This window comes from Benincasa hispida, chromosome 9, assembly GCF_027475165.1.
Source record: "Benincasa hispida cultivar pf3 chromosome 9, pf3_genome.v1.1, whole genome shotgun sequence".
Classification (NCBI taxonomy): Eukaryota; Viridiplantae; Streptophyta; class Magnoliopsida; order Cucurbitales; family Cucurbitaceae; genus Benincasa; species Benincasa hispida.
The window spans coordinates 8174743-8197730 of NC_143486.1; the positions used below are offsets into that span (position 1 = coordinate 8174743).

The 22988-nt window shown below is 35.9% G+C and overlaps 3 protein-coding genes across 10 annotated transcripts; 2 read left to right on the forward strand and 1 right to left on the reverse strand.

Moving 5' to 3' along the window:
- Positions 1 to 1060: 1060 nt before the first annotated feature.
- On the forward strand, positions 1061 to 7126 carry LOC120085637 (CASC3/Barentsz eIF4AIII binding protein). Of its 3 annotated transcripts, XM_039041736.2 has the most exons (13): positions 1096 to 2078; positions 2940 to 3042; positions 3132 to 3334; positions 3449 to 3522; positions 3598 to 4278; positions 4591 to 4705; positions 5451 to 5573; positions 5922 to 5974; positions 6073 to 6118; positions 6269 to 6339; positions 6431 to 6508; positions 6622 to 6707; positions 6804 to 7126. In XM_039041736.2, exons 1-10 carry the CDS (start codon positions 1537 to 1539, stop codon positions 6294 to 6296), a joined length of 1968 nt encoding a protein of 655 aa, XP_038897664.2. In that variant the 5' UTR covers positions 1096 to 1536; the 3' UTR covers positions 6297 to 6339; positions 6431 to 6508; positions 6622 to 6707; positions 6804 to 7126. The 3 variants fall into 3 exon arrangements, with proteins under 3 accessions (XP_038897663.2, XP_038897664.2, XP_090173975.1); XM_039041735.2 differs by having other exon boundaries at positions 1061 to 2078; positions 3449 to 4278; XM_090317849.1 differs by having other exon boundaries at positions 1171 to 2078; positions 2943 to 3042; positions 3449 to 4278.
- A 1655-nt stretch (positions 7127 to 8781) lies between these two features.
- Positions 8782 to 12257, forward strand: LOC120085636 (putative receptor-like protein kinase At4g39110). Its single transcript, XM_039041734.2, has one exon. The coding sequence runs from the start codon at positions 9281 to 9283 to the stop codon at positions 11903 to 11905; it is 2625 nt and encodes an 874-aa protein (XP_038897662.2). The 5' UTR covers positions 8782 to 9280; the 3' UTR covers positions 11906 to 12257.
- A 620-nt stretch (positions 12258 to 12877) lies between these two features.
- Positions 12878 to 19604, reverse strand: CENP-C (centromere protein C). Of its 6 annotated transcripts, none has more exons than XM_090317137.1 (15): positions 19363 to 19599; positions 18516 to 18721; positions 18339 to 18427; positions 18144 to 18246; positions 17842 to 18044; positions 17277 to 17651; positions 16800 to 17177; positions 16208 to 16284; positions 15875 to 15959; positions 15281 to 15357; positions 14951 to 15044; positions 14344 to 14420; positions 13728 to 13803; positions 13529 to 13636; positions 12878 to 13301 (listed from the first exon to the last, which is right to left on the reverse strand). In XM_090317137.1, exons 1-15 carry the CDS (start codon positions 19522 to 19524, stop codon positions 13174 to 13176), a joined length of 2238 nt encoding a protein of 745 aa, XP_090173263.1. In that variant the 5' UTR covers positions 19525 to 19599; the 3' UTR covers positions 12878 to 13173. The 6 variants fall into 6 exon arrangements, with proteins under 6 accessions (XP_090173263.1, XP_090173262.1, XP_090173261.1 ...); XM_090317136.1 differs by having other exon boundaries at positions 15866 to 15959; XM_090317135.1 differs by having other exon boundaries at positions 16800 to 17189.
- Positions 19605 to 22988: the final 3384 nt, after the last annotated feature.

The window sequence follows — 22988 nt, forward strand, 5'->3', positions numbered from 1 at the left end:
CTTCGATAATTATTGTTTGTTTTGTAAAAATATATTTGAAGAGATTTAGAAATACTTAGATGATTGTATTTGTTTTGTAAAACTCTTACATGAAAATGTCTTAAATTTTCATAATATATTAGGTTGAATCTATTTATTTGTAGTTTTATTGTTTTTTATTTCTCTAAAAATAATAAATTTAATATTTTTATACAAATAGTAATATTAATATTAATATATTTCTAAACAAAATAAAAACAACCACGATATAATTAAAGAGAGTGAAATACATAAATTGAAAATATTTATTTTAATTATAAAATGAAAATAAAAAAGAGTATATTTATTTCAATTGCAAAACTACTGAAATATTTTCAAATATAGTAAAATGTCATTATCTATAGATAGTGATAGAGGTTGATAGATTGTTATATTTGTAAATAAGTATGCTTATTTTCTTATAATTAAAAACGACCCTATATGTATATATAAGTTGGCTCATTTTCTTACATTTTTAATCCCAATATATATATATACAAGTTTAAAAAAAGGTTGAAAAAAAGTAAAAATGATCCTAGGATGCTCGAGAATCTATGGATATTCGGACATCTTACATTACCACAAAACAAAGCAGGTAATCTAAATACTTATTTCACGAAAATCTTGGATTCCTTCGAAACAAATGAGCCCTTAAGATTTATAATAAATAAATTATATTTAAAAACAACATTAAATTAATTCACAATTGTAGAAGATTATAGGTGTTGGCGTTGAATTGGTATAATATATCAACTCAATATTTGACCAACCAACTTTAAATATTGGTGGAGTTGAGTTTATAATTTACCGATTCACCTTAACTCACCACAACTCTCTTTCTTTGAATGTTTCCAATGGCTTCATCCATCAGCCATTATAGCGTCCTTGTCACACTCCAGTAATCAATTCGGGGCTCGAACTTGGATGACAACTTCGGCATGTGGATCCCACTTTGAGTTACAATCCGGTCAAGATGCTGACGTGGAAGCATCTAATTGGTCAACTTTTCGTACATAGATTCACGTTTCCACCTAGCCGATACCCAAAAGCCGTTCCCGATTCACATCTCTGTTTCCCAGTCTGTCACATTTACCAAATTACCCTTTTAAAATTAGATAATTCCCTACAATTTCTCCTAATTTTTCTCTATCAGGATTCCTTTTCCAGCCTCGGTCTTCTCCCAAAAACTCCATAATCTTTCTTCAACTGTTTTAATTCTAGGGTTCCGGCCGAAGGTATACCCTAGATTTCAACAACAATTATACTGCTTAATCACTCATATTAGGAATTTTTCACTCCCTTCTCTTAGATTTTCAGTTTTCAAATCAAGTTCTTCCGAGGTTTATCGAATTCGTATCTGGTTTCTCTTTAGTATTTACGGGTTGGGTTCTCGAGGATTTTGGATTTGTTGTTTGATTTCTTGGCGTAGTTTTGTGTTTTGGTTGTGATCGGAAGGGTGAGGGTTCAGATATATATATTTCTTTTTTTTTTTTTTTTCTTTTTGGAGTTGATTGATTGATGGCTACTGCGACTGAAGAAGAAGTTGATTATGAGAGTGATCCGGAAGAAGCGAAGCGGTCACTGGCGATGCGGAGGCGGGAGGCGAGTGATGATGAGGAGGGTGAAGGAGAAGGGGGAGAAGGGAGGAGGACGATCCGGAGGATGGGGATTCATTCGGATGATTCTGATGGTCAGGGTGGAGCTGCAGAATACGACGATGAGGACGAATTGGGTGAAGATGTAGATGAGGATGAGGTTGGTGAAGGAGTTGAGGACGTTGATGAGGGGGAAGAAGTTGAAGAAGAGGAGGGTGAGGAGAGGTATGGGGATAGGAAGTCGGGCAGTCATGGTGAATTGGATGCCGCCTCCGGCAATGTAGCGAAGGAACTGGACGAGGATGGAAGACCATTAGCAGAAGGACCAACTGATTTGCACGAGGAAAATTTAGATGGGGAATTTGATGAGGAGAAGAAGGTGAATGAGCCCTTCGCTGTTCCTACTGCCGGGGCTTTCTATATGCATGATGATCGCTTTAGGGACAATGCAGGTGGTCGACACAGGTATAACTCTCGTTCTCTTTCCCATTTAGAGAAGAATCAGTTAAGTTTTTATTTTTATAGGTTAAGCCACTCTAAAATGCGTATGTTTTTATTTTTTTTCTTGAAAAAGAATTATGATTTGGCTGATTTTGTGAACAAACATGATTGAAGGCATTCTTAAGTAACTTTTTAGACTTGAGTGTTGCCATTCCTAGGGAGCAATTTATGCTTGGGTGTTTACTCATCCTAACGAGATTTTCTTTAGCTGTCAACTTTCTGTAGTCTATATCTTAGGTAACTTTTATCTCTGAATGGTTTGTATTTTGAGTGCCTAAAGTAGTCAATCTCTGCTTGAAAATCTCCACCTCTAAGAACTCTCAGTTAGTTATTTTATGTTCTAGGGTTGAAATTCTGCACTGGAACGATGTTTAAAGATATGGGTACCTTTTCAGCAAATATAAATCCACAGAATGCATACTTTTATCTTAACTTCCCTTGGTATAAATTGATGACTTCATTTAACAGAGTAGGTTTAGAATTGAAGGTCAGTAATCTGATGACATCAATACCAGAATTTCCCATGTTCCAGTGCAACTATGAGCAGTTATATCATCAGTCTGGACAATGATTACCATGAACTTTGCTATGTTTCTTATCAAAAAAAACAAGAAAACAAAAATACTATTAACTTTGCTGGGAAAATTCAGTAAGCTATTTCACGATACTAATTCCAATTTTAGAAATGCTATGAGGACTTGCATGCTTTCCTGTTGAAGGTGGAGAAACGAGTCCCCCCCCCACCCCAAGATTCTTCACGTGCACCCTTCCATTTCTAGCTCTTAACTGTACTTCACTTTATCTTTGTCTTCAAAAAATCTATAGGAGAACACATGGTGGAAGGAGGTTGTGGGAATCCAAGGATGACATGAAATGGGGGCATGACAAGTTCGAAGAAATGACTCTGCAGGAAAGGCATCGTGATGAGGTGATGATTTGTTTGTTGTATGCGCTAAATGTAGACTTGAGTCTCTCTCTATCTCTCTCAAATGTGTTCTTTTCTTTATGCCATATTAGAGGAGAGCTTCCAAGGGTCATCCACGAGGTCGGGGTAAAAGTCGAGGAATGGATCATGGTTATGGTCGAGGGAACAGATCTCGAGCATACAATAAAAATAACACTCAAAACAATGCTCCCAAGGTTGTGAGAGGAAGAGGACCTAGACGGTATGAACCAACTATGAACAACAATACCAGATCCTCTCCTTCACAAGAAAAACAGTGAGTAATCAATGATTATAAATGAATTTTAATAGATTTTACTTGTTAGAATTTTCATTACAGCTCATGGGCACTTACTTATTTAGTATATGTCCATTTCGCATATGACTTCAGATCTGTGAAGCCTCCTGAGAAAGCATCACATAATAATACAGGGAGATCCCTTGCACCCTCTCCAAATGTAGAAGGTGAGCCAAACTCTGTTAGGAAACATGCCTTTGCATCAAGCCTGAATTCTGCTTCTCCACCTTTCTACCCTTCAGGGACGTCTGGTAAAAACATCCCTAAAGTGGAAAAAAGAGAAGTACAAGCTGGACTCCCTGAAAAGAATATGTATGATGATAGCCGCTCTTTGCCACAATCAAGTGTAATGGTAGATGGAAAGCATGTAGTTGATGCTGTTGCCATGGAGAGGATTTACATAAATGATTCTACCAATCCGTCTCTAGGAAATCCTTTATCTAAGCCATCTTCTGGTTCTTCAGTGATCAATAATGCTCTAATTCCCCAATCTAGGCCTCATGGAAGGGGTGCTGTTGTAGGATCAACCGGCTACCCTCCTGCTTCACTCCATAGCCAAGTTAACAAGGTCTCTTTACCTACTCAATCACATGGTGTAGCACGAACACCTGCTCAACCTAGGGTTCAATCTGCTGTTCAGGTTCCTGTCCAGCAGTTGGGTCAGCGACCTGGTAGTGGATCTCAGTCTTCATCTCCACCAAAAACTTCCACATCAGTTAACTCACTTGAGTCCGGAGAGGGTGATTCTTCTTCAGAATCAAGCAAATTGAAAACTGCTTTGGTTGGAAAGGGAAAGGGTGTGGCCCAAGGTATTGGTGCGGGTTCCTTTATTTATGGTGGGGCTCAAATTATGGGAACCTCTGGGAACATGAATATTAATCATGGAGACCAGAACTTTCCTCATACTCCAGCATTTTTGCCAGGTAAAGTTAACATTACATATCACAACTGTTATCTTTATTGGAAATGGAGAATGATAAAATGCATGGGTTCTTGTGGAGCCCTGTTATCATTTAAAATATAATTTTTTTCAGTTTGATATGGTGCCACGTGCAGTTGAGTTCATGAAGTATACGTTTTGCTTTGTTATAATTTTCTTGATCAATTAAGAATTTGTTATTTTAGATAATGCTTTTGTTCTGTTTCCCTTTATATTTTCCTTTCAAAGTTTCCTAGTTTTCTCGATTTCGATGTTGTCTATGATATTGATCTTTTATAGTTGAACATTTGTGAAGTTATGCAATTTGGAGGTCAGCATCCTGGTGGCATTGGAGTTCCTGCCGTTGGCATGGCATTTCCAGGATATGTTGCCCAGTCCCAACTTGGCATGGGAAATTCAGAAATGACATGGTATGGGTTCTCTTTCTAGTTGTCATTTTCTTCGGGATGTTATATTACATGGCATAAATATGTTTTGCTTTGCGTGGATGCTGCTGCTGATCTTGCAATATTTTGGTGACCATGAACTGGAGTTTTTTTTAAGACCGAGATGAAATGTATGTTATATATATAAAGATAAAATTGTTATCTTTTTCTTTTCTTTTCTTTTTCTTTGATATGATAAATTTTATTGGTGTATGAAATTTCAAAAGGACCAAAGCAAATTCCCCTTTTTTTCTTTTTAATAAAAAACACTGTGATGAAATATATAAGCTATTTACTAACCAAATGCTGTTTTAGAGTCATTGTATTTAATGGTTTGTTATGTCTTGATTTTAATTCTTCCATTTTTGTTGTATGGAATCTTTGGATGGCATTGCCTAATTTGTTTTATGTGACTTAAATGAACTGAGATAGAAAAGATTAAGGAAATGTTTGTGGTAAGGAGTGGAATAGTGAGGAGTAATGAGTTATAAAGTCCCGGGAGTTGTGAACTCTTGGGACCACTGTGTAAGGAGTTGATAAGATATAAAATTGATAGTTTTTTAGTAGTAGGGCCCACCAACTTCTTGGGCCAAACAAGGGTTGGAGTTCATAACTCCTCGGGCCAAACACACTCTATGAAGTCTCTTGGCTATATATATATTTGAAAAAATCCATTTCACCACCCTATTGCCTGTTGGTGGTTCTCATTTATGGGCTATATATTCTTCAGGTTACCAGTTTTGGCTGGTGCAGCTGGGGCTCTAGGAGCTACATATTGTTCGCCTTATATAGCTATGGATGGGGCTTATCATGCTCGACCCTCAGGACAGACATCATCTGCTGGAACGCTGAGGTTAGTAGTACTGGTTTTGATAATTCTGGATGCTGTTGTTTTGTCAGTGTCATCATATTGTTTGCCTCAATACACTTTATTGAGGTGTGGTTTAGTTCAGGTTCAGATTCAGATTTTAGATTGTCACACTTTGCCTCCGGCTGTGTTGTAGGAAAGCTAATAAAGTATTTGCTATCTATATGCTCTTTGTTTAGAATTCTGTTGGGGATGCATAGTTGGTGCCGTTTTAATAATACTAGAGGGATTACTTGGTAGTTGGTCCTCCTTTTCTGATATATTTTATGGATCCACTTGGGCGAATGTTCTTCTGTTAATCTTTGGATCTTGATTTATTTTTGCTCGCTGCAGCAAAGAAAATAGCACAAACAAATCCAGTAACGAGTCGAAGCCTTCACAGAATGGTAAAATTGTCTTCTTTTTAGTAGACTATGATCAATTGTGCATGTTTTTTAGATGGCAAAAACATAGTTTTGGCACAACTGATCTTTCTCCTTTGCAGAACTCGAAAGTGATGATGTTGGACAGCGACAAAATAAGCCACGCAGGTAATTTTAGATATATTGTCCATCCACACTTTACCAGTAGAAGAGAAGGTTATCTTTATGGGTTTGACTTGGCTCACTCGTAGTAGCTATCATGGTGTTGATTTTGATTCAGTTTGATGTAAAACTCTGCTTTTCCTTCTCTCATTTCAGATATTCAGAGATGAACTTTGGCCAATGAAGTAAGCAAGCATATGTGATGGAGCCTATTTCAATAAGCAAAGGTTTGGAACTGATTGATGAACCAAACTTCTTTTATATGTTGTTTTAATGCATCAATTAAGTGTCTAACTGCTGATATTTTATATTTTGCAGGCCTTCTTCTATGCCCTTCGTGATCTCTAGCTTTGTTCTGGAGCACTTTGGGCTGCTATAGGTTCCAATAAGTATTAGGTAAATCAATTGGATCTTTATTCTTGGTTTGGCTAGAAGAAGACATAAATATGGACAGACAATCATAAACAGCATAGGTATACAAATAACCTTTTGGTCTGTTCATCTCACAGGAATATACGACGAACTTCTCTCCTGCCGTTAACCTGAGAACAGTATTTTCAGCTTGACGTGTGGGCTTTTCCTTGTTTAAATTGCGGTATGGTGTTTGTTTGAATGCATACTTTAGTTTGTTTTGTTGGAAGTTATATGCAGAATAAGTAACTATGTCTGGTTGTTGACTCCATGGTGCCAGGTTTTTCTTGTGGTTTGGTTTTTGAATGAAGCAAGTGAGAAAGAGCTTCCCCAAATATGAGAAAAATGAGAGAAATGAAGAAAATTTGTTTAGCAGCAGCTAGCTTGTGCTAATTGGAGTTTGATTATTCTCTATTCTATAATATGAATATGATAATAGTGCTTTGGTTAAGAAGTTTATTTGTTTGTTACACCACTCTGGTTGAGTATTTTTCTATGTATGATATTCTCTCTAATGTTGGATACAAACGGATGCTGCCGAGTAATGAGACCACTAGTATTCGATTTTGCGTGAGTATAATAATGAGTCATGTTTTACCAGTATGAGTTCAATCTCGATGTCAATTTCAATTTTATGGACATATATGAAGTATTTAGATATTCTTGAAGGAAAAAATATCGATCCTCTTGATGAAGAGAATGTACCTAAACCTATGCTTATGTTGACATTTGTTAAACATTATTTAACGGTATACTTTAAAATATTGAATCATCCATCTACGGAAACTCTTCATATAACTGAAAGATTGTTGATCAAAATTTTATACTGTGATTCCAGTTCAGAGGAGTTTAATTTATATTTTAGCCTCTTTTTATTGTGCTACTCTTAATTGTAATGTAACAATTTATATACATTGTGCACATAATTTGCTCTATCCTTTTTCATTTAACTCTCTAATTAAATCAGTAAATCTTTCTATTCTATCTAATGGATTTGAGAAATTCTTTTGATCCCTAATCTGAAATATCAGCAGCTATATGTTTGGGTATCTACGAATAACACCATTCATAATGAGAAGAAAACAATAGAGCTATCTTCAAAATAAATAAATAAAGGAATTGTACAGCTTTATTTATTTATATTTATAAGAATAAAAGGATCAAGTAGATTTCTATATCAAATTATTAATAAATATATGTTAAATAGAACTTCGTATATTTTTTTGAATGAAAGTTATTCAACTTTTTATAATATGACATATTAGAGATTATTCAATACGACCAACTTTTATAATGATTAAATATATGAGAGAAATCTAAAAAAATGTTTGCTATTTTATCCTAGAAAGAACAAGAATATCGACCTTATCGTGATGACATTTAAAAACACTTTTCAGCACAATTCTTGAATATATTCAAAGGTATTTCTTGAATAATATTTTAGAAGGGATTACGTATGGTTATGAAATTTTATGGGGAGCACTCCCAATACTGCCATCTTTCCTCAAAAATAATCATTTCATTAATTTCATAATTGATATGTCAATACATTATAGGTATGAATAATTTTTCTTTTGAAATCAACCTGAACATAATTTAATGGATAAATGCATTAATTATCATTTTAAGGGTTTATAATCCCGTAATTATTATACTCAATTAAAAAAAATCTTTGGAAGAAAATATGACTTGTATTTCTAATTCTAAAAGGGTACAGGGATGAACACTTCCATTTTTGCATGTATGTGAGTGCTGGTGGCTTTTGGTTTGATTTTGAAATATTTAGCTCTGATTTTGGTATGTCCATCCAAATACAGATCCACTATTCAATAGAGTAAATAAAAATTAAGATTTTAAAATAATAATAAAAGAATAATTACCAGTCACATATATTACTCACGGACTGAGTTGCAGGTCATCCTTAATGGCATCGACCCTAAAGAAGTTTCTTCATTAAAATGCATTAATATGTGAATCAAGGACATGATTCCTTTAAATGCGGTTGCTAATTCATTTTGTTAACCAAATCTAAGGCAAGAAATAAGTAAAGGAAGGTAGATAAAGCACGAACAAACAGATAGATTTTTAAAATTATTTCAATATCATATTATCAGATAGAACACAAAATTTCTGATGAAGTTGCTACATGTCTCGAAGAAACAAAATTGATAAAAAAAAAAATATATGTCTTCAACTCAAATGATCATAAAGCGTTATTCTAATGATGATCCCATAGATTGAAGCTTTAAGCATGTGAAACTGTATCCCCGGTAGAAACCTCAGTTAAGCTCTATAAATAGTTACTCCAAATTCTTATATAATACACTTTGACATTCTTATATTAAAAATATTTGGGGAAAAATGGCAATGAAACTCTCTAAGTCTACACCAGAAGGGATTGAAAATGAATTTTGTAATACAAAAAAAATAGCAAGGGGGTGAATGGTGAACCATAAAAGTTATAGCCTTTGACTCTTTCAAATGTGTGTGCGCTTCTGATTTGGGTGGTGAAGCTAAAAAAAGGAAGTGGCCAAAAACCAACAAGAACTTCAATGGGCCAAAATTCTTGGGACAACCAATTTTTGGCTGAATATTGTTGAGAAATTATTCAAAACTACATCTCATCCATTTAAAAAAGGTGGATAAAAATAACCAAGTGGTTTAGGAAAAAGGCATAATAGAGACTCTTTTTAGAAATCCGTAGCTTTGTGTTGTTTTCTTTTCTTTTTTGATTCAGACCTCCTCACCCAGGAGGGAATGGAGATCAAAGAAAAGAAGAAAATTTCAAGTATCTCCTCTCCATTAATGTCATCTTCGATGGCTATCCTCCTGGTTTTTCTCTGTTTCATATTTAACGGTCCGAACGCTGCATTCGCAGTCGGGCCAGGCGCTTCCTTCATTCCCAAAGATAATTTTCTCATTGACTGTGGTGCCAACAAGGAACTTGGTGCACTCCCTGATGGAAGAGTGTTCAAAACCGATGAGCAATCCAAGCAATTCTTAGATGCCAAGGATGATATCATAGCAACCGCCCCACCGGAGACGAAGGCACCATCCCCGGTCGACTTGACAGCCAGAGTCTTCCTCCAAGAAGCTACTTACATATTTCAGATGGCAGAGCCTGGATGGCATTGGGTGCGTCTACATTTCATGCCTGTTAAAAGCAACGACTTTGATCTCTTGCAGGCCAAATTTTCAGTAGTTACTGAAAAGTATGTATTGCTTCACAGCTTCAACATCAATAATGAATCCGCATATGTTCTCAAGGAGTTTCTCCTCAATATCACTGAACCAAAACTGTCAATCAAGTTCCTCCCTATGAGGAATTCAGCCGCTTTCATCAATGCCATCGAGGTCGTCTCGGCTCCGGTGGACTTGATCGCCGACTCGAATGTCGAGCTGTCTCCAGTGGGGACAATCGACGGCCTGACAAAATATGCATTTCAGACATTGTATAGGTTAAACATGGGAGGACCTATAATCACTCCAAGAAATGACACTCTTGGGAGGACATGGGAGATAGATGAAGTTTACAGGACGCCCAAAGCTGCTGGTAAGAGTGTGGTTGTTGAGACAAACAGCATCAAGTACCAAGGAGGATTGAAAGAAACGGGCATGTTAATTGCTCCTCCAAGTGTATATGCGAGTGCAGTTCAAATGGGAGATGCTCAAGTTAGTGTACCAAATTTCAATATCACATGGAAATTTGAGGCAGATCCATCATTTGGGTATCTGATTCGCTTCCATTTCTGTGACATTGTCAGCAAAGTACTCAATGATCTGTATTTCAATGTTTATGTAAATGGGAAGGCTGCCATAACCAACTTGGATTTGTCACATAAGCTAGGAAGTTTGGCAACTGCATACTACAAGGATGTTGTGGTTAATGCTTCCTTGATTGTAGATGGACTGACAGTTCAAGTTAGTCCAGCTAATCTCGAAACTGGTGATGCGAATGCCATTCTAAATGGCTTAGAGGTATTGAAAATAAGCAATTCTGTTAATAGTTTGGATGGAGAGTTTGGAGTGGATGGTAAGTCTGCAAATGGGTCTAACCGTGGCACAGTCGCTGCCGTTGGGTTTGCGATGATGTTTGGGGCGTTTGTCGGGCTTGGTGCCATGGTGATGAAATGGCATAAAAGGCCTCAAGATTGGCAGAAGAGGAACAGTTTCTCTTCCTGGTTGCTTCCTGTACATGCTGGTGACTCAAGCTTTATGACAAGCAAGACTTCATATGGATCACACAAGACCAATATTTACTCCTCAACTTTAGGCCTTGGTAGGTTCTTCACTTTGGCAGAACTCCAAGAAGCCACCAAGAACTTTGATCCCAATTCAATAATTGGTGTTGGTGGGTTTGGAAATGTGTACCTTGGGGTGATTGATGAAGGGACTAAAGTTGCAGTTAAGAGAGGAAATCCACAATCTGAGCAAGGCATAACAGAATTCCAAACAGAAATTCAGATGCTTTCAAAACTCAGACACAGGCATTTGGTTTCTTTGATTGGGTACTGTGATGAAAATGCTGAAATGATCTTGGTATATGAGTTCATGTCAAATGGTCCATTCAGAGATCACTTGTATGGAAAGGACTTATCTCCATTGTCATGGAAGCAAAGGCTAGAGATCTGTATCGGAGCAGCTCGAGGTCTTCATTACCTTCACACAGGAACAGCACAAGGAATTATTCACCGTGATGTCAAAACAACCAACATTTTACTCGACGAAAACTTCACTGCAAAAGTCGCCGATTTCGGGCTATCAAAGGATGCTCCAATGGGACAAGGACATGTTAGTACTGCAGTGAAGGGAAGTTTTGGATATTTGGATCCAGAATACTTTAGGAGGCAACAGTTGACAGAAAAATCAGATGTTTATTCCTTTGGAGTTGTTCTTCTTGAGGCTTTATGTGCAAGGCCAGCAATCAACCCATCTTTGACAAGAGAACAAGTGAACTTGGCTGATTGGGCAATGCAATGTAAGAAAAAAGGGTGTTTGGAAAAGATAATGGATCCACTTCTAGTTGGAGCTATAAATCCCGAGTCCATGAAGAAGTTTGCAGAAGCAGCAGAGAAATGTCTTGCTGAACATGGTGTAGATAGACCAAGCATGGGGGATGTGTTGTGGAATTTGGAGTATGCATTACAACTACAAGAAGCATTCTCACAAGGAAAGACTGAAGATGAAAGCAAAGCTGCAGGCACAGCAACTGTCGCCCCGGCTACCCCTACTGCTGCCGATTCTTCGACAAATGCACCGAACTCCGACAACCGTCCTGCCGTGCAGCCGGAACAGAATAGGCAGCCAGCAGAGGTACAAGCCATTGATGATCACTCAGGAAGTGCAATGTTTGCTCATTTTTCTAATCTCAATGGTAGATGATTTCAACATTTGGAGGGCTGTGAAAACAAGGCCTTATAGCATATGTCATGAAGGTTCAAACCGGATACTACTTGGCTGAGTTTGGATAGACTAATCTGCAATCCATGTGTGTTCCTTATCTTTTCTCTCTCTCTCTTTTTTTCTCTCTCTTTTCTTTTTTATTTATTATGTGGGAGTGTCTGATTGCTTGAGTCAGAAAGGAAACAAACCAAAGGGGAAAAAAAAAAAAAAAAAAAAAGAAAGGTTTGGTAAATATGTTGTGATTTCCTGTACTGATGTTCAAGAATGTAAACATGCAGTAGAGCTAATCCCATATATTACTCAATTTATAAGCTACAACTTCATTTTGTAATCCTTTAGCATTTTCAATCTTAGAAGATCAATTCAGAGAATGTTTTAGATGGCCTTCCACCTTTTAAACAAAATTATTTTGAATTTCAATGGACAGGTTTCAACAAAGTTTTAAGCAGTTTGGTTCCTAATTCCCAATGAATAAATAATCTAGAAATTCACAAAACTTAGTCAAATTGCTAGCATTTTGTTTTAGAAAGATTAACTTGAAAATCCAAATAAAATGGAGAAAGATTAGTGCAACATTGTACAATACAAGAAGTCCCAATAGCAATTATATCTTCACTCCGATCTTATGCTTTAGGGGTGAATGTTTTGATTTTTTCTTTTTCTCATAATTCATTTTTACCAAATCTCCAACAAAAATCAATTAAAAAAATACTTAAACTCCATTCGGTAATCATCTGATTTTTGTTTTTAGTTATTAAATTGAAAGTTTATAAAAACTTATTTTTACTCTTGAAATTTTACTAAGAATTCAATTCTTAAAAAAAAAAAATAAGCTTAATTTTCAATAATAAAAAACCAAAAACAAAATGCAATATGGTTAACGTATATTTTGGTATAAAACTAGCTGCTTTAGCCCTAAACCAAAAAGAGAGTGAGTGAGTCATAAACAAGTTGGCCAAAGGATTAGAACTCATTCTGGAACATTGGTACAGAAAGCTACATGTCGATGGGTAAAATATGAAATCATATGACACAAGTACATGAGCCAAAACACACAAGTGAAACGGCTTGATAGATATATATATGATTAAGAAGGGCGAAGAAATATACAACGCAATGGCATAACCCTAATTTTCTACACTCTTTCCACAGAGACTAGACGCTACTTATATTCAAAGAGAATTGCTTGTTATACATGCAAAATCCAAAAAGCATAAAGGATTTTTGTTCCTTTTTGTACACGACCCTCAGTGAAGAGCTGCTAACTCAACGAGATCTTTGTACTCATTGGAGACTAAAGACTTCACCTTCATTATTGGTTGGCCATTTCCTTTTGCAGGAGATACATACTTCAACCCGATTACTGTTGCTAGACCTGACCAAAAGGATCCGGTAATTAATTTACAAGCACATGAAGAAATAGAGCCATGGAGTATAAGATAGAAGGATTGCTCATTATTTACCAATTTAAAAGCTTTTGGGATTGAAACAAAACATTATCAGTCCAAAAGAGCCTTAAAATAAAGGAATATCAGAGATATATATACAAGTAGAATTCTTAAAGACATTTCCAAAGATGATGCAATGCAAGTGTCCACTTACTCTCATGTACACGTCCGTACAACAACCTTTCACCTTTCCAGTACTCCAATGGTCGTGTTTTGAACCTGGTACTTCTTCTCACCCCACCTTGCCACGTTGTACCGGCCCCTGGGAAGATTGGTGGATGACAAACTATTTTTAAAAGAAAGATCTATATACTATAGAAATCAAAATTTGGGTTAAATCTACGGCTAAACACCTGCAAGGCTTTGCCTCCCAGAAATCTTTTTGCCTCTGCATTGTTTGTTTGCACGAGATTTTGGCTTGGCCTGTTCCTACATCAATAGCCATAAAGAATTCGTTGATTGTCTCTCAAAAGTAAAAAACCAGAAACAACCGTGTTCTAGTAAACAAGTAGACTTAACAAAAGGAGGGTTCTTATCATTTTCCTCCTTCCCCGGGGAAGCAGCAAGTAAATTAATTGACTTGCTTCTAATTCGATATTAAATACAGAGAGGACGCGAGTGGAGATGGTAGGCTACTTCTAATTTTAAATTTTAGGTGGCAATATATCGACAAAAATAGCACAGGTAGTCGAGCAATCGTCTACATACAATATTAGTAATTGTGAGAATAATGAAACAAATACATGCCAGACAAATTGATTAATGAAACTGAGAACAGTACTTCCTTGTGGCAATGATAACCACGATAAACAGAGCCTTTTTTTTTTTTTTTTTTTTTGGTAAAACGGGATAAAGCCTTCATTTATGACAGATACCACAATTTGACAAAGCACTCCGACTAATCAATAATGACCTACTGGAAATAAAGGTCCAAGAGGAGAAAAAATAAACGAAGGAAAGATCAAAAACCTCATAGTGGTGATCCGTTCCACTGCTTCTCGATGGCACATTGACAATATTTTCAATACAAATAGCAGTTGATTGATCTGTTAGAAAACAAAGAAAGCACAGCCTGAAATCATCTAATCCATCTACTGGGAATTGATAAGTAAACATGAATAAATTTCTGCTTTTTCAACATAAAAATAGAAGTACAAATAAACAGTTGAATCTGTGAAGAGAGGAAATGGTTCTTCATATGAGAAAGTTGAAGCCAGTTCAGAACTATGACATGACTGAAAAATATTGGAATGTGTCTTTGCGTTCAGTGAAACAAATATTAGTTATAGAGTTCCTTCAAAATGTGAAGCATTAAAGTGGTAAACTTCAACTACTAAAATTTAGTTAACCATCCGGGATATTTTTCTCATGAAGTTATATATTATTTCTCAGACATATTTAGTAAAACATACATGTCCAAAATTTGTCCCAAAAAAAAAAAAAAAAAAAGTCCAACCAGACGCACTAAAATAAGCACTCAGCAGTAACGTAACATTAGGTTTTAATTTCCTATTTAAATGATTGATACAAGAAATTATCAGCTAGTAACTAACAATACTGGCATTGAAGAACATACCCAACTGACCCTGAATGCCAACCGGGTACTCTCTGATCACATCCACCTTGGATGAGTTGGGTTGCTCAGAAGCTGATCCTTCGTGATCTTCTATCTGCATATTATCATGACACTCTCCATTGGTTACTAATACGTGCAGGACAAATGATCAATGAATCTGTGAGCAGTACTTATGACCACAATAAACAAAGCCTTTTTTTCTGGAAAACACGATAGACAAAGCCTTCATTTATAACAAATACCACAATTTGACCAAGCACTCCAATTCATCAATAATGAGCTACTAGAAATAAAGATCCAAGAGGAGAAAAAAGAAAAAAGGTCAAAAACCTCATTGAGGTGATCCGTTCCACTGCTTCTAGACGGCCCATCGGCAATATTTTCAGTACAAGTAGCAGTTGGTTGATCTGTTAAAAAACAAAGAACGTGCACCCTGAAATCACTAATCTGTCTACTGGGAATTGATAAGCAAACATGTATAAATTTCTGCTTTTTCAACATAAAAATAGAAGTGCAAATAAGCCATTGAATCTGTGAAGAGAGGAAATGGTCCATCATAAGAGAAAGCTGAGGCCAATTCAGAACTATGACATCACTGAAAAATATTGGAATGTGTCTTTGCGTTCAGAGAAACAAATATTAGTTAGTTACTTCAAAATGTGAAGCGCTAAAGTGGTTCACCTACTCAAATTTAGTTAACCATCTGGGATGTATGTCTCATGAAGTTATATATTAGTTCACAGACATATTTAGTAAAACATAAATGTCCAAAATTTATCAAAAAATAGTCCAACCATCAAACGCACTAAAATGAGCACTCAGCAGTACCATAACATTAGGTTTTAATTTCCTATTTACATGATGATACAAGAAAATATCAACTAGTAACTAACGATACTGCATTGAAGATCATACCCAACTGACCCTGCATGCCAACTGGGTACTCTTTGATCACATCCACGTTGGATGAGTTTGGCTGCTCAGAAGCTGATCCTTTGTGATCTTCCATCTGCATGATCATAACACTTCCCAATTGTTACATATGTGCCGGACAAAATGACTAATGAAACAGAGAACAGTACTTATGACAATGATGACCACGATAAACAAAGCCGTTTTTTTGTATAAAACACGATAGACAAAGCCTTCATTTATAACCAATACCAAATTTGAAAGAGCACTCCGACTTATCAATAATGAGCTACTGGAAATAAAGGTCCAAGGGGAGAAAAAAGAAAAGAAGAAAAGATCAAAAACCTCATAGTGGTGATCCGTTCCACTGCTTCTCGATGGCCCATCAGCAATATTTTCAATACAAATAGCAGTTGATTGATCTGTTAGAAAACAAAGAAAGCACAGCCTGAAATCATCTAATCCATCTACTGGGAATTGATAAGCAAACATGAATAAATTTCTGCTTTTTCAACATAAAAATAGAAGTACAAATAAACAGTTGAATCTGTGAAGAGAGGAAATGGTTCTTCATATGAGAAAGTTGAAGCCAGTTCAGAACTATGACATGACTGAAAAATATTGGAATGTATCATTGCATTCCAATATTAGTTATAGAGTTCCTTCAAAATGTGAAGCATTAAAGTGGTACACTTCAACTACTAAAATCTAAATTTTAGTTAACTATCCGGGATATTTTTTTCATGAAGTTATATATTATTTCTCAGACATATTTAGTAAAACATACATGTCCAAAATTTATCCAAAAAAAGTCCAACCATCAAACGCGATAAAATGAGAACTCAACAGTAACATATCATTAGGTTTTAATTTCCTATTTAAATGATGATAAAAGAAATTATCAGCTTATTAATGATACTGGCATTGGAGAACATACCCAACTGACTCTGAATGCCAACCGGGTATTCTTTGATCAGATCCACCTTGGATGAGTTTGGTTGCTCGGAAGCTGATCCTTCGTGATCTTCCATCTGCATATTAGCCACATCATCTACTTGGACTTCAAGACAACTCAATTTTTCATTTACTTCCACTTCTATGCTGCCGCCACTAACATCTTTAGCTTCCATGCTGACATGAGTTCCACTTAAGACAGTTTCACAACCAACTTCGGGTACATTTAAAACATAACTTGAAGATATTTTAGACATTGAATCAACGTCTTCAAAAAGAATTTTGGATGGCTTAATTCCATTTGCTACAGTCCCGCCATCTTTGGTTAAAAGTGACTTCAATTTAGAAACACTTGACTGCTCTGCAATACCAGCTGCATCAGACAAGTTATTATTGAGTCTAAAAAGGTAAGGATCTCTTGCTGGAGATTGGTCAATGCCATGAGCTGAAAATGGATCACCTGATGAATTTGAAAGTGAAATTCGTCTATTAAGGGCTGATAATGATGCCAATGGACTTCTGATTGAGGATGGGGGAGAAAGAGGATTGACCAAATTTTCATCGTCCTGCTTAGATTTCAAAGTTTCTATCCTTTGTAACTGATTGACCACACTGATCAAACTACGCTTTGACAGATTGCCACTTGAAGATTTCAATTTCATTGTTTGAATGGCTTCTAAATCGGGAAGGCATAATTTCTCTAAATTAAAGGGTTTAATCTGCAAGCACTCCTGTAATATGTTGATGGCTCGATCACCTTCTAGATCTCCACAATTGTCAGAGAGTAATTCATCCAAAATTTTATTCACTTTGTTCTCTGCCTTGGTAACTGAAGCTAAAAGGAAAGAAAAAAAAAGGATCACAGCATGAAAGAGGGTCCATGCAGACTACCTTTAGTTTTAACAAGGACAGTGCGAAATGAAAAAAGAAGAGAGAAAGAGGAAGGCAGCATGTGATAGATAAAATCAACTGGACCATGATGCACGCAGAAAGTTGCATTTTTGTCTCTAATATAAATGACTTACCAACGAACTCCTCCTCCTCCTCAAATGCTACATCTTCATCAGTTTTGTTATTTGAGTCAATTATATGTGGACTTGGGTGTGTTTCTGTTCCCATTACTGGTGGACTGATACCACCTGACTCAAATGTCACTTGAGAAGGATCTACATTCTGATCATCTTCAGTTGTTATTGATGAATACTGATGCTTGTATCTAACAGATCTCCTACATGCACAAGAAAATTTTGGATTCTCAACCACAAGAAAACGTGACGCTTCAAAGAAAAGACACAAAACTTTGTTGATAACATGTTAGTGATCATACCCTAGAATCCCTGGTCTACGCTGGCGTGTATTCGTGGATGGATTTTGTTGGTTCAGGTCCTTCAGAACTGCTCCCGTCTGCTTTTGGATTTCTTTTTTGGCATCTATGGATCAATTGCAAAATGGTAAGAAAATAGTGACACAAATCTATATCTTCTGAAATTTGTGTGGAAAACGAAGCATAAGAACAACTTACTTTCATGCCTTTCATAGGCCAAAAAGAACTCCTCAGGGTCTTTCAATTGTTTGATGTCAAATGTTGGTTCCAAGTTCACAGGAGGTTGTCTATAAAAAGAAGATATCAGAAAAGTTGTTTAGAATGTTATTTTTGTTCTTGAAAAAAGTAAGGAAATTTCACTATAATAAGCATTACCTAGCATCAGGTTTTAAAGAGAACCTAGCCCGCTTTCGGTTTAAAGCTGGCCTTCTTTCTTGTGGATTTTCCTCCGCCTTCACTGTAGCTTCCTCATTTTTCTCATTCTTTACAAGAAATGTGGCAGCTTCAGATTGCATCAAATTTGAGTTGCCGTCTAAAATTGATCTGGCCTGCTCTATAAGTTTACTGGGACTTCTTGACACCTGACAAATTTAGGAGAGTCGAAGATCGTCAATTAAACCAAAACTAGAAATAGATACAAAATCCTTCTTGGGGAGCCAAGATAATAAGAAACGGAGATTAGATGGGAGAAATAAGAAGCAAGGCTGTAGTACCACCCTAACGCCATAATTTCCAGTATAATTTTATTCAACTTGTAATTTCAAGTACTCTTTAACCGACAAACAAAACATCATGCCGGGGAGCATCTCAAATCCCAGTTCACAAATCAAATGGACTAACCAGCTTTTACCATTAAAAACCAAAATAGGCAGAGCGTTTAATTTTAAGGAAAGAAGAAACCATTACATGCAAAGCCAAAAACATTCCACTTCGTCACATTTTCACAGTAACAAGGAACCCGAGTCTCCAATTCAACTATTGAGCTAAATCGTTACGACTAAGAAGGAAAACCACGTCATACTCTGGCATACTTACTGACAACGTGGGAGGAGAGTACGAATTCCAATTTATCCTCCAAAACATGCAAAAAATTAAAATTAAAAAAGAACACCGGCGATTGAATTGCCCATGGAGCTCTTGGAGCAAGCAGGAAGCACTATAAACCAAATAAACCGGTAAATTGGAAGCATCATATACGACGAGTATCGAAAGATACAAATACCATGGATTTGAGGTGCTTGTGGATGCCGTCGAGGTCGGCTCCAAGATCATGTGGCTTTGACGGATCCGGCAAAGTACCAAATGCGCTCGAAAAGAGATTGATACCAGAATAAGCAGCAAGAGGATCGATCGCATCGGAGTGTCGAGCTTCTTGGGTCACCATTGTTGCCCTCTCCAATGTTTGAACCGAACCCTAGAACCTCTGCAAATTTGAAAGTGTGAACCGAAGCGCGAAAAGTCGGGTTCTTTGTTTTTTCCGTTTAAAATTTTATTGTTTTGCAGATGAGGTCCTTCAAAACTTCCTTCTTTTTCCTTTTAGCCTACTTGTTTCTATGAAATTACGTTTGTTGCCAAGATAATTTTAAATTTCAATTATTATTTTGTAATGGATAGGGCGGGTTAAGTTCAAGAAAAATGTGATTTTTAAAAGAATTAATAAAAATGAGGTACATAGGAAAGAAATTTCAAAAGTAGTGTTGAAGGTAAAAGTATTGATAAAAACATGGTAGTTTTTAGTAGAGGGAAAAATCGTGTAGCCGTTACACGATTACGTTTCAATCCGGTCTGCATCCATGGCTACCATGTCAGACACGTGGATTTGGTGAAAGGACCAAACTCGTGTATAGGTCCACGATTTTAAATTTTTATTTTTTTCGATTTTGATTGAATTTTTCTAACTAACAATTTTATTTTTAGTATCAAAAACAATTTTGATTGTTTTTTCATTGTTTTGTTCTTAATCTTTTATATCATACTCATTTACTAGATTCAGTATCCCATGATAAAATGTAATTTCATTAGTTCTTTAATTTCAAAATAGAAGTTTACATGAAGTTAAAAGTCTGGATTACAAGTCACTCAGTTTTCCACAACGGTTGTTTTCTTGTGCTTCTGGATTAGCTTCGCCTTGTTGTCGTTATCGTCTACAACGAATACGTCTTCCATCAATGTCAGCAACATTGAGTCATCTTATCTGCTGAATAATACTTTCTACATTTACCAAAGTTTGGTCACACATTCAAACTGACTATGATAAATTGTGTTGTACTGAATATTGTTGTACATCTTGAACAAAATTATTCTGCATGATGAAAAAAATTAATACTAAATAATGTTCATATCATGTATTTGGAAAATGTAAGATAATAAAACTCTTACCATGTAGTAGTAGTAAGCGTCGTTAGGTGAGATAAATCGTCTCATGATTGAATCGTACCAGGAAAAATAGTCGTCTGATGCAGCTAGTCCATTTGTTATTTATCCCCGTGCAAAACGACCATGACGTGCACGTCAGTACTGTTGGGTTTGGTGCTCTAAATCCCATAAGGTCCTGTAGTTTGTAAATGTATTGTACAAACATTTTATTTATTTAATAAAATATGAGATGTTTTATTTGACATTTAGTAGTATTGAACCCACAAACCAATAAACTAACATCCAATGTTATTTTATATAGCTTAACCATGTATGTAGAGACATACGGGTGGATCATGTTTAAGCGATAACCTAAATGGTCTGTAGTAGATGGATAAGGTTGGATACCTGATCTTAGTGACACTATGAGTATGGTCCGCTTTGTAGATGTTACAATTGTTGTAAAGTGCTACAAATGATCTGATCCTAATCATTCACATGGAGGCATGTGGACAGGATATTCTATACAAATGAGTTCGTATAAGACCAGACCACAAAATGACTAGTCTCATCATATAACGTCGTTCATAATAGAGACTTACATTTCATCAAAATAACCATAAATGACATGACTTGAATCCTGAATGAGTTGTGAACTCCTACCTATGAAGGCAGTCCTTTGATTTGTATAGATGAGAAAGGTAAGATTGCCAACTCAACAAGCCTACCATTTTGGGGATTCATCTAACTATGGAGCTAGGAAAACAACTACACAAGATGGAATTCACTCCTTTCCCAACATCGGGAAAAGTAGATAAATTGCTTCCTTAAAGGCTGATTCTAGGGCTTGAACAATGTGGCACTACACCCCCTCCTGGCTCGAGAATGGTCTAGTCATAATTGGATTATGATTTATTGTTTATTAGAGGGATTACTGGTACTTAAGGAGTTATATGTAACTATGGGGGCAAAACGATAATTTTGGTCTAGTTGTAATTACGAGCAATTTGTTAAGGGTCATCGCATTGTTGACTTGTTATATCCAATAAAAACAAAAATATATTTGTAGTACGAAGAGTGTGGTTGTCTGTCGTTAGTGGAGTGCCCGACAGTTAATGGATGTCGAATAAATTAATTAAAGAGTTTAATTAATTACTCAGATACCATTGAAGCTTTAATCTACAGGTCCATGAGACCCCTCTGTAGCTCAACTGGGATTAAATGAGAATAAATCTTGGATTAATTTGAATTGTTCAAATTAATTGAGGGAATTAATTATATGTGACATAATTAATTTAGTTTAATTATATATGATATAATTACTATAATGTATTATAATATAAAGTTTATTTGGAGGAAATAAATATTTGAATATGATTCAAATATCAATTATATGAATTGAATTCATAAAATTAAATTTAATATAAATGGGATTTATATTAAATGTCACTGATGAGAGAATTGAAACTATAGGTTATATGTTATATGTGATATAATATATATATATATATATATATATATATTAATTAAATTAAATTAGTGGAAAATAACTTCTCTCCCATATTCTCCCTCAATCAATGTACATGAGTGGGTGGTTGGCAAGTTATCAGTTGCTTTCAAGATTTGCTTTGAGAAAAATTCCCAGTTCTCCAGCCTTTCTTCTCCTCTCAGTTTCCCATCTCTTCCAAATACCTGAGAGCCCACAAACTCCTTAAATATTTTCTTCCCCTACAGCGAATATAGAGGACTCATTTGTGATGTTGTTCCTTTGGACATTTTGTTCGCAATTGTTCGTGACAGATTTAGAGAAGGGAATTGGTTTTCTTGAAGACAAGTTCTTCAAGGGTTAGTATTTCTTTTTCTCTTTTCTCAGTTGATATTAGCATGCTGTACTTTTTGTTTTAATGCACAATGTTCCGTATTGATTATGTAAAAATTATGAGTTTTGTAAAATTAAGATTTGGGTCGGATCCCCACTTCCGCTCAAGGACCTTAACCGGTTCCTTCAATTAGTATCAAGGTGGGATTTTTTGTCCAATTTTTCAAAGTTAATTTTACAGAATTTTAGTGGGTTTGCATTATCTTTGAATTCTTCACATCATGAATGTTTTTTATGAATGGTTTATGATTAATGAATATTTTGGGATTGGTCACTTTGTTTTATCGCTTTCATTTTGCAAAATTGATTTGTAAGGACCCGTGTTTTGGGCATAATTGTTTGCGATCGAGTCTGTAATTTAAAGCTTTGAGTCGTTTGTGGTTGTTCTGATCGAATTATGGAGAAGATGGGGCCAAAATCGAAAGAGATTCAAAGAAGATCGTAACTATATAATGCATTCTATACAGTAGCGTTGCAACATTGTGCCCTAGCATTGCAACGCTACGATTGGGCGAATGGAACGTTCTATCGTAGTGTTGCAACGTTAGGTAATAGAGTTACAACGTTGTGAGACAGAGGAAACATTCTGGTTCGTGCTCAGTTCGATTCGTGAC